The sequence below is a fragment of the Hemibagrus wyckioides genome, linkage group LG29, assembly GCF_019097595.1.
Source record: "Hemibagrus wyckioides isolate EC202008001 linkage group LG29, SWU_Hwy_1.0, whole genome shotgun sequence".
In the NCBI taxonomy this organism is placed as follows: Eukaryota; Metazoa; Chordata; class Actinopteri; order Siluriformes; family Bagridae; genus Hemibagrus; species Hemibagrus wyckioides.
Window position 1 is genome coordinate 6,241,391 of NC_080738.1, and position 11,498 is coordinate 6,252,888.

General features: G+C 39.8%; 1 protein-coding gene across 1 annotated transcript; it reads right to left on the reverse strand.

Annotated features, from left to right (window-relative positions):
• Positions 1-5,981: 5,981 nt before the first annotated feature.
• On the reverse strand, positions 5,982-10,657 carry LOC131349249 (CD209 antigen-like protein E). Its single transcript, XM_058384780.1, has 5 exons — positions 10,509-10,657; positions 7,875-8,261; positions 7,306-7,439; positions 7,109-7,215; positions 5,982-6,868 (listed from the first exon to the last, which is right to left on the reverse strand). The coding sequence occupies exons 1-5, from the start codon at positions 10,525-10,527 to the stop codon at positions 6,730-6,732; spliced, it is 786 nt and encodes a 261-aa protein (XP_058240763.1). The 5' UTR covers positions 10,528-10,657; the 3' UTR covers positions 5,982-6,729.
• Positions 10,658-11,498: the final 841 nt, after the last annotated feature.

The window sequence follows — 11,498 nt, forward strand, 5'->3', positions numbered from 1 at the left end:
CATCGTGGTTGAGCGATGGCCACCAGAATCTTTGTCATACCAGCTGAATGGTTCTACGGGTGCCGGGGTGTCCTGAACTCAGGCTCTCATGGGTCCATCGTAACACTTGTTGGCGGAAACCTGTGGGTACATAAATTTTGGTCGGTGGACATGTTGGGGGGGGGGGAGCCTCTGTCAATTGAGCCCGTTCAATTTCACTCATCAGGTCCCACTGCACAGGAGCTACTTGGACAGATGGTGGAAGGATAGGCTCTGGGCTGGATGGTGGCTCCAGGGTTTCATGGATTCACGACAGGGCATCTGCTTTCCCATTCTTAGACCCGGGGCGGTAGGAGACTGAAAACTTGAATCGTGTAAAGAATAGCGCCCACCTAGCTTGCCGTGGGTTGAGACGCTTGGCTTCCCGAAGATAGGCCAGATTTCTGTGATTGGTAAGGACCAGGAATGGGTGGCGGGCCCCTTCGAGCCAGTGCCTCCATTCTTCCAGGGCAGCCTTTATCGATAGTAGTTCCCGGTTCCCTACGTCAGTTCATTTCGGCCGGTGTGAGCTTTCGGGAGAAAAAGGCACAAGGATGCAGTTTTCCGGACTCTGGTTGACGTTGAGAAAGCACGGCCCCTATCCCACAGCTCGAAGCGTCCACCTCCACTACGAATGGCAGCTCAGGGTTAGGATGACGGAGTATCGGAGCGGAAGAAAAACTTTTCTTAAGTTTCTGAAAAGCAGCTCTGGCATGATCAGTCCACTTTAATTTCTTGGGCTTGTCTTTCAGCAGTGAAGTCATTGGGCTAGCAATGGCACTGTAGTTCCTGATGAATCTCCTGTAAAAGTTCGCAAATCCAAGGAAGTGTTGCAAACCCTTGATGGAGGTAGGTTCGGGCCAGGATGTAATGGCGGACACTTTCGATTGATCCATTTCTACTCCTTCATGCGAGATTACATATCCTAGAAATGTTACTGTGGAACGGTGAAACTCACATTTCTCCAGTTTCACATAGAGATTGTGGTTGGTGAGGCGTTGGAGGACAGCACAAACATGAGAAACGTGTTGATCTAGGCTGGCGGAATATATGAGGATGTCATCTATGTAAGCAATGACGAATTTGTTTAGCATATCCCTGAACACTTCATTGATAAGTGACTGGAAGACGGCGGGGGCGTTCGTGAGTCCATATGGCATGACCAGATACTCGTAATGTCCATGTGTTGTGTGAAACGCTGTCTTCCATTCGTCACCCTCCTTTATCTGGATGAGATTGTAGGCGCTGCGCAGGTCAAGCTTGGTGAAGATTTTGGCTCCTTGTAACTGTTCGAGGGCTGCGGGAACCAGGGGAAGAGGGTAAGGATACGGGACTGTGATTGCGTTCAGGCCTCGGAAGTCAATTCAGGGTCGAAGGCCGCCGTCCTTCTTTTCTACGAAGAAGAACCCTGCTGCCGCTGGTGAGGTAGACGGGCGGCTGTATCCAGCTGCCAGGGCTTCCTCAATATATTCCTCCATAGCAAGCTTTTCAGGAAGTGACAGGGGGTAAATACGATTCTTAGGTGGCATGGTGTTCGGAAGAAGGTCAATGGCACAGTCCCAGGGTTGATGTGTGGGTAATCTGGCGGCCTTTTCTTTACTGAAGACCTCTTGGAAATCTTGGTATTCTTTAGGGAGTGTGACTTGGAGCGATGATTCGGGGCTTTCGATAGACGTGGAAAGGCATGGACGGGTTATCGGGTTGCAAAAACAGTTCTCTAGGCAGAAGGTAGACCACCTTTTTAATTCCCCCTCCTTCCATGAAATGTCCGGGTCATGAAGTTGAAGCCAGGGAAGGCCTAGGACGACAGGGTTTGATGGTGAGGAAATAACAAAAAAATCTCAGTCTTTCTCTGTGAAATAATCTGATCTGAACCTCCATGAGAGGTGTGTGGTGAGTAAGAAGGCCCTCCCCAATGGGCTGATCATTTATGGCAGTGACTTAACGGCGGAGTGCATGGGATAGTAGATAGGCCGAGCTCACGGACCAGGTTGCTGTCTATCAGATTCACTGCTGATCCGGAGTCAACCAGCGCTGTGACGAAAAAACGAGTCATTGTGAAGGATGAAGGCAGGAAGAGAAACCTTAGAAACCAGCTTCACGACTTCTCTCTGGGATGTGGCAGGCTTCTCTGGGCATTGGAGGACTCTGTGACCTGGTTGTCCACAGTAGAAGCACAGCTGCATCTGCACACGGCGTTCGCGCTCAACCTCAGAAACACGAGACCTCCGCAGTTGCATAGGCTCGGTGACTTCCTCCTTCTGGCTGTGGTATTCCATAGTGCCACGTGGTGAGGAACGAGGTGTGGGGGTGCGAGTACGATGCTGGCGCCGCAGGTTGTCAAGGCGAATAGCAGTGGATATGTACTGGGAGAGAGTAACATCAGTGTCTCTGCACGCCATTTCAGCCTTCAGCTCTCTAGTAAGTCCTTCCCGAAACACCGCTATTAATGCCGCCTCATTCCAGCCTGACTGAGCAGCGAGCGTGCGGAACTTAATAGCAAAATCAGCAGCTGTATCAGTTCCTTGGCGTAATTCCAGTAATAGGACAGAAATGTCTTTACCTCCTGCCGGATACTCAAACACTTCCCTGATCAGATTCGCGAAGTAATCAGCTGAGGTCTGGACCTGAGGATCCGAATCCCACACAGCCAAAGCCCAATCCAGCGCTTTGCCCATCACCAGAGATAAAAGGAATGGGCATCTGATGCTATCGCTGCAGTATACCTCCGGCTGTTGAGAGAAAAAGTTGTCACACTGGCGCAGGAAACCCCGGCATCGATCCGCGGCACCATCAAACTTTTCTGGCAGCGCGAAGCGTGGAATTTCACTGCGCGGAGGCGGAACTGGAGCTGCGGCGGGAGATTGTCGTTGTCGTAGCAGCGCGTTGGTGGCTTTTAACGCCTCCACCTGGTCCTGGTAGAACCGGATCATATGTCCTTGGCGAACTAAGGTTGCACAAGGATCCGCTGGATTCTCTGAAGGCGAAGTATTCTGTAAGGACGCACTCGAGGCAGGTGTAGTAGAATCCATATGCAGATCTTTATTCACAAAACGGCAGGCAAGAATCGGAATCGATATGGCTAAGCGAAAGGGTGAAAAACCGGAAAATCAAGAACTAGCGAACAGAAAACAAAACCGCAAAACCGAGACTCGTAGAAAACAGTAACAGGCAAAGATCATACATACATTGGTACGTAATCCACTAGAGAGAACAATACTTCGCAGTGAACAATAGGCAGTGTGCTGCTTAAATACCGAGTAAGACAGGAAGTGAGTTTGCAAATGTCAGTATTCGGGTGATGGCTCCCTCTGGTGCTCTGGTTCTGCAAGCATCGTTACCGTAATCCATGTGAGTTTGGTATACGTTGGTTGTTTTCTATATTCAGGATGTTGAATTTGATCCACAGCACTGTGACAGAAGCTAGCAGGAGAACACACAGCAGCAGAAAACACTGCAGTCACTCTTTAACACCTGCTCACCTTCTTATCTTCTTCTAAACAGTAATGAACACAGACAAATTTGCTGTAATTTAATTAAATCTGCACATGACACAATAGGGGTAATGAGACAGTGAATTCATTTTTAATAACAAGTCCAAGCTGTAGAAACAGTAACTTATTAGAATGGGCACAGTACGAACTTGTGATTTGAATTACAGCCTGAAACTAATTTGAAGTTCCTGTTTAAGAAAATGAATAAACACCTTCTGACCCATCAGAATCAAGAACTCAACAGCTCTGTGGTAAACTTTCATATCACCATGGAACTAAAGGATCCCCTTCTTACTTCCATTTTATCATGGATGACTGACATTTTCTTTCAATTCTCACGAAGTGCTTTCAGATCACAGCTTTTGAGACACATAACCATTTAAAATACATGGGAAATACAAGGGTTCAAAAGATATGTTTAAATTTTATTTCTATTTGTGTCCTCCAGCTCATGAGTGCATTTCTGTCCCCTGATGATGTCTGGGATCTCGGGGAATGTGTTCACTCGAGCCCCGAATGACTTTAATCTAGCCACGAATGTTTTATCCCGAATTTTGCCACCGGAGTGTAGAGGAATTAATGAAATGTTGACTGTTTTAGTTGGGCACTGTTGCTATTTACTGTACACGATTTTGACTGACATCTCTCTCCACGCATGCGCACACACACACACACACACACTTAAGCGGCACTGCACAGACCGATTGGTGAATGACGCCAAAATACCGTGAGAGTGTGTGCTCGAATATGCTTTAGAACCGCTCTCGTGATACTTTAATGTCATACACCTGCACCACTGTAAATCAAACACACCTACAGCTCTGGAAAAAAATAAAAGACCAATGATCAATCTCCAGATTTGAACCGTATTGAAAACCTCTGGAATGTCATCAAGAGGAAGATGGATGGTCGCAAACCATCAAGCAAAGCTGAGCCGTTTGCTTTTTTTGCAAAAAGAGTGGTATAAAGTTCCCCAACAGCAATGTGAAAAACTGGTGGAGAGCATGGAGCCAAAACACATGCAAATCGGGGTTATTCCACCAAATACTGATTTCTTAATGTTATTTAGCCAAAGCATTAACACCTTTTGAATATTGCCCTTTCGAGTATTATTCCATACCCAAGACGTACAAAAGCCTTAAGTTAAATAAGCCTAAAGATAGACCTAAATAAAATTTAAACTGTTAAAGCGCTAAGACATTACAGTCTAAACATCATGACTTTCTATTATTCAACTAATGCAGTATTTAAGTTAAAACACATACATGACTTAGGTGAACAATGGACCAGAACAGACTCAATCATTTGGCTGTTCTGTCAGTAGAAAAAGGAATTCTCAGCACTATAAATACTAGTATGGTAATTGACCATTTTGCTCAAGTCAAGTCTCGAAGATACATTCTGATGATTCCACCCTCAAAGGAATAGGATAGAAAAGTCACCAAGAGCATGAAGTAGACACAGATACAAGCAGCAAGACAGATGAGAGAACAAGAGATGAGAAAACAATAAGAGAAGAGAGGCTGTAAAAAAAAGAAACAAAGAATAATACATACAGTAGTACCAGCATGAATGAGGAATGAAATAAGAGATGCAAGTATAATATAGATTATTGTATAATAATAATAATAATAATAATAATAATAATAATAATAATAATAAAAGGACCTACATGGCACTGCTTCACGCACAAGCTGTAAAAGAGATAATATTGCATGGCATACCTGTTTGAGAGAGAAAATGTAATGAATTTAATTAACTCCATTTTTAGTAACAACACTGAAATGATGGGAAGAGTCAGAAAAAACATGGGACTGAATGAAATTTTATAAAGTTGCATACTATTTATGTTTATTATTAAACAATATTACATATAAATGCTCTTGTGAAACATGTTATTCTTGCTTACCCTCTCTCCCTAATTAGCCCCTGATGTTTCGGGCCTGGCCCCTGATGTTTTCAAATCCTATAAACGCCCCTGGTTCCTGCAATCTATTGTATTCATCAAGAAATATACAGTATGTACTGAACGAAGAGCAATCAATGGTATTAACAGTAAAATTGAGATATTCTTGAATAGTCTTTAAGATATAAAAGAATAGTATTATTCAGAAAGAAAATTTAGAAAGATTTTCTGTGTGATCTTTTACCATCTCCTTCATTAAACAATGTAAACTTTAATTTGATGATTTTTTAAAAAAATTTTTGTTCCACTTGATGCTCTCTCTTCTGACCTCAGTGTAGCTTACGTATGCAACAACCTGTGACATCATTCATCTGTTCTTTTTTAAAATAACTCACAAAAATAATATTAAAGTGTATCTGATCTTCTGTGCACAACAAAGTACCATTGTGTAGGCATCAGTTACACAATAAACAGTGCTCTGAAATGGGGAAGTCTGTGGAACAGAGAAGTCATTACTGGGCGATGGACTGTGGGTATTAACTGGCTGGACACAACTACTTTGCATGGTTTTTATTAAGCATACACCAAGATACAAAGTACCAGGACTGAAACCAAAGCTGAAAACAATAGGCTCACATATTGAATAATTTATGAGCGGAGCGGAAAATACACAATAATGAATAAAATGAGGAAATTAATAAACCAGACCTCAAACAAAACAGGCACATTACTTTTATAAAACTGCGGGGGCAAAGTGGATTCAACCTGAATTCTCCTGTTATTGAAAACTAATCACCCTCAGAGGGGTAAGAGTAACTCTGCTTTGCACCTGGCTGCATATCACCACCACATCATGAGTATTTTCCTATGACAGCACTGTTTTATTTTTTTATTTTTTTTATTTTTTACAACAGAAAAATGATCCTGCAGTGCTCTGTACACTCTATACAAAAAGGATCTCTGACTAGAAAATTACCTGCAAACCAGGAACCAATCTCTAGTCATTTCACATCACTCTAGAAGCAATAAAGCAATAAGATATAATACAGCATTTGATTGAGCTCAAGTTTATTAACAGAGTCTGAGACACTGAGATAGATACTGCTTCCATCATCATGATCTACAAAGTTACTGCATCAGAATCTTAAGAAATTACAATACATCTCTGAGAAAAAAAACATAAACAATCTTTTTGCACATTGTATCAGTGAATGATTACTGAAAACACAATAATTATCAAAATATTGTCTTTTATATTGTATATATTTAGCTCAATTTATGTATATGCACTTTCATTTAAAATGATACACGTCACTGAGAAACACTTTTCTCACAGATCCACGGTAATTTAACAGAACATTGCCTGTCATTCCAGAAAGCCCCAGATGAAGCGTAAATCACAGCACAGTCCTCATCACCCACATTATTTGGTTCATCTTTAGCCCAGTACCTGAAACAAATAGAATCAGACTCAGATCAGATTCAATTTCCTTCAATTCCACAGATTTACCTGATTCCTCTCAGCCTCTCTTTATTGAAATGCACATTGGAACAATGTAAAAAAATGAGAAAAAGTATAATAGGGAATAAACTTTCATAGCTTTACAAGCAGGAGAACATTATGAAGGTGATGATTATTGAGATGATTTCAATAATACTGCACATTAAAAATAGGGAAATATTTTCTTACTCTGTAGTCAGTGGTGTGCCGTCCACCCATTTCCACTCTCCTTCTTTTTCTATGTCACTCAGACCAATCCAAGTCTGAAACTTGCCCAGCTGTTTACCGATGAACTCCTTTAAATAACAGCAAAAAAAAGGCTTTAGTCTCTCTCTCTCTCTCTCTCTCTCTCTCTCTCTATCTATCTATCTATCTATCTATCTCACCTGTTCCTCTTTGCTGTTTATGATCAGTAGGTCTGCTCCTTTGTCCATGCAGTCCTTTCTGCTCTCCTCCCAGTTCTTGTTCTCATTAGACATGCCATAAAAAGTGGACTTAAAAGTGAAACACGTCCATTTACCTACAATGATCAATGGAGAAAGTTTACAGATAAAAACACATGGTCTCTTGTGTGCTTCTTCTTCTTCTTCTTCTTCTTCTTCTTCTTCTTCTAACTACCTATTAACTACCTATTTGTTAGTAATGAACTAGTAGTTAGTGATACGATCTTAGTGTTAATAAAGAACTATTCATTTATTATTTATCACTCCTTGCGTAGTTATCTACGTGTTGAGGGACCATACTGTAAATGAATCAAAACAAAATCATGTGGCAAAACAAATAAACAAAGAACAAGGTGGAACATAAACAGAACACATGCAGAAATGATCTTGTGCTGTGGTGCTACCATGTATAGTGTGCTGCATGCTCTTCACAGAAGAACAAATCAGCAATAAGTGACATCTTTATTACCAAATTATGCCAAAATGGAAGGATTTAAAGTATTAAAACTCACCTATGGTGTTCAACAAGTTTTGAAGTTCATCATACTTCTTTTGTAGCTGCTTCATTCCATCTTCCAAGTTCTTAATTGTGGCCTTTTGCTCATCTCTGTTTATTGTCAGGTTGTTGTTTCTGGCCTTCAAATGGTCTCTTTCTAAACCCATTTGCATGGTCTTTGTCCATAACCGATTTCTCTCTGTAGTCAGATACTTGTAACTGGTCTGTAACTGATCTTGCTCTGTTATAAGAGTGCTATATGTGGTCTGTAACTTCTCAAATTCTGTATTCAGGATGCCGAATTTGATCCACAGCACTGTGGCAGCAGTCAGCAGGAGAACACACAGAAACAGCACACATGCCACAGCCAGATTGTAACATCTGTCCCCTGAAGAGGTCCGTCCTATTATGGACACAGAGACAGATTTGCTGTAGTTTTGTTTCATCTGAGAATTCACTGCCTTCATGTAAGAAATAAGACTGTGTGATGTCATGTGGTCCAACACAAAGTGAAGTTACTCTTATCAACCAGAATATGATTATTTTCTTACATTTAGCATATCCCATAGTTTTATATTCCTTTTTTAGCAGTTAAATTTGCCAACCATTCTAATTCGTACTTTTATAGTGACATTTATTTTTCTGCAAATAGAGTAAGTTCTTGTTCAACTATAATAAAACATTCATTCCCTAACCAGCCTATTTTTTTTTTCTTTGGCTTTCAGTTGATGAGACAAGTGTATTAAACTTTTATTCCTCTGTTTTAAAGACTTTCATGTTTCCTCATAGTAAACTTCTCCATATCAACAGTGTGTGTATCTGGATTGCCCCCAATACAAGTCTCAAGTTACTATAATACAAGTTGCTATAAAAATTTAAACATATTAGAAATAGCACTAATTTCAACAACACTGTGGAATAATTAATATTTGAAAGGTAGACATTCAATTTCCACACATAAAATCTGCATAAATTTAACAAAACAATTTACAAGCCAAATTCTCTGTCAAAAAAAATCTATTTAAAAGTTAATAAAAATCAACTACCAATTTTTGCTTTTGTAAATAATACTTTTTACTAAAACTTAAGTTCAGTTCACTTAAGTCAGTTAACTTTTCACAGATGAAAAAACATCATTAATCATTGTTACTTAATTAAATGCTATAAACAACTTAAATGATTCTAACCAGGAGCTACACCTCTGGGTTCTGTTGTGTAAGTAACTCGCACTTCCAGAAGATTCTTTGTGAAGCATTGACGCATTACCAAGCCATTGTTTTCCTTTGCCATGGTTTGCTTCATTGTTTTGGGACCTTGTCTTTTGGAATTGTGTCTCCTGAAAAGGTCTTGATCTTCTTGGTGATGGAAAAAAGGGCAGCATGAAAAATATGATACAGATTGTACCTAAGACCTCCACCTCTGTTGATAGATTTTCCACCTGAACATAGATGGCCTCCTTCACTCTCTCGAACCATCTGTCTTCTCTGTCCAAGATGTGAACCTTATCATCCTCAAATGTGTGTCCTTTGACCTGCAAATGCAGGTATACAGCTGATTCTAGTACTGAGGTTGATTCTTCTGTGTTAGTACATCCTTCTATTTAATGCTTGTTTTGTCTGTCCAGTGTAGAGCTCTGAATATACTTCACTGCACTGGACCATGTAAATTATATTATTATATCATATTATGTGTTTTGGTGTCCAGGATTTGGTGTGGACGAGTGTCTGTCTCTTTGGATATCCACATGCCTAGAGGGCTGCCTTCAGATGATTGTATTCATTCTTTCTGGAAAGTGTTGCAGGGTGAGTTGCAAGGTGTCATGTACACTCTGCCAACTCTACTTCTCTGGGGTCATTACATCCAACAACTCCCCCTACTCGCAATGCCTCCTCTCACTATTACTTTACCCTTAACAAGGCTATTCAGGGAGGGGAGGATCCTTGACCCTGGAGGATAAAATTTGTGGAATCCTGCCAGCTTTCCTCAGACTGAAGAAGAAAAGAAGTCTAGTTTACATGACTTAACTTCTAGATGTCTTTTGAAATTGTTTGCAACGCTGACTGTATTTCTGGTTTACTGATCTCTGCCTGTTCCCTGTAACTGTTGCTGCCTTGCATTTTGGATTGTTTGCACTAGCTTTTTCTATTAAACTCTGCAAATGGATTGTACACTGTCTGTAACCAACTGTTCCTTACAGTTGGGTTTTAGCAACATATTTACAAGAAATAATTTAGCAGACTACCTTTCAACATTTCAGTCATTCTAATTATGTTATCACATTTACAAAGGCACTGAATCTTTGTTTTGTTTATCAGTCAACAATATTCAGAATACAGCATAAAAGAGATGGTTGTAAAGGTTTTTTTTTTTAGTTTAATTATCTCGTTATACCATGGCTAAAATTTTAAAATGTATAAAATGTCACATAAGTTGTATATTTGTTTCATTTCCCAGATGAAGACGGGTTCCCTTTTGAGTCTTGTTCTTCAAAATGTTCTTCTTCATCATTATCTGAGCTATTTTTTCCATTACAAGAATCCAAATCTACAGCCAAGATTTCTGTAAGGCTGCTTGGTGGCCTTGTGTGTATTAGCAAAAAAAAAACATTACACAAATATAATTGTAATCAAACTGTATTTAAAATTTGTACCTGTGTGTTGAGTCTTCATGGTGTCAATCACCACCGTTGTTTTGGGGTTGTGACGACTAACAGTGTCTGTGTTCTCGTAGACTTTCACAACTCTCGGGGTACTCTCCTCTCTCCTGGGTGGCGTTCACATATGCAGAAACCGCGTGAGACTTCTCTGATCTTTAAAACACTGCGTCACTGGTCTTTTGTGTGTCAAATGTTAATGAGTAATTTGAATTACTGTAGTTCGTTTACATGAGGAAGGAGTTTAATAGGGAAGTCATTATTTTGCTGCATGTTAATGGACATAGGGTAGTCAAACAATGCCAGTGTCTGTCTCTGTATTTGTTTAGTGGTCAAAATACACTTTATGGCCAGAAATCTCAATGCTACAGCACACAAATTATTACTATAATAATAATATTCTATATAACTGTGAGATTCAAATTACGAACTACAGGAGTGTCATGGTCATGGTGTGCATCTACTTTTGGCCATATAGTCTATATTATATCTGCGTAGCTTCAAATGTAAAGCTTGAAATGGGCAAGGTCTACTTTATGTTAAACCTTTATGTTACATTCTTTATGTCTTTATGTTACTATGTGAGATATTATATTTATTGAAATGGTATATTTATTTCCCATTTGTGTAATAAATAAAGATTTCTAGAAAAAGATACAGAGATAGATTAATTGTATTATTGTGTTTTATTCATTATTGTTATTAGTGGTAGTATAATGCAATCCATGTGAGTTTGGTATATGTATCTGAACACACAGTGAGACACAGACACAGTGTAACACACAGATTTCTCTAAGAATTTTGTAAGTAAGGAATAATAAGAAGAAATCATTAGGTGCATCTGCACTTCAAAAAAAATGAAATGTGGCTGCTGTTGGTCCAAAGAAAAGTGTTTAAATTAAACAACTCCCTTATGTTCGTATGTTAAATTTTAAAGAGTCATGTTGACAAAATGAGAAGAAGTTTAATTTCAAATTTACACAGCAC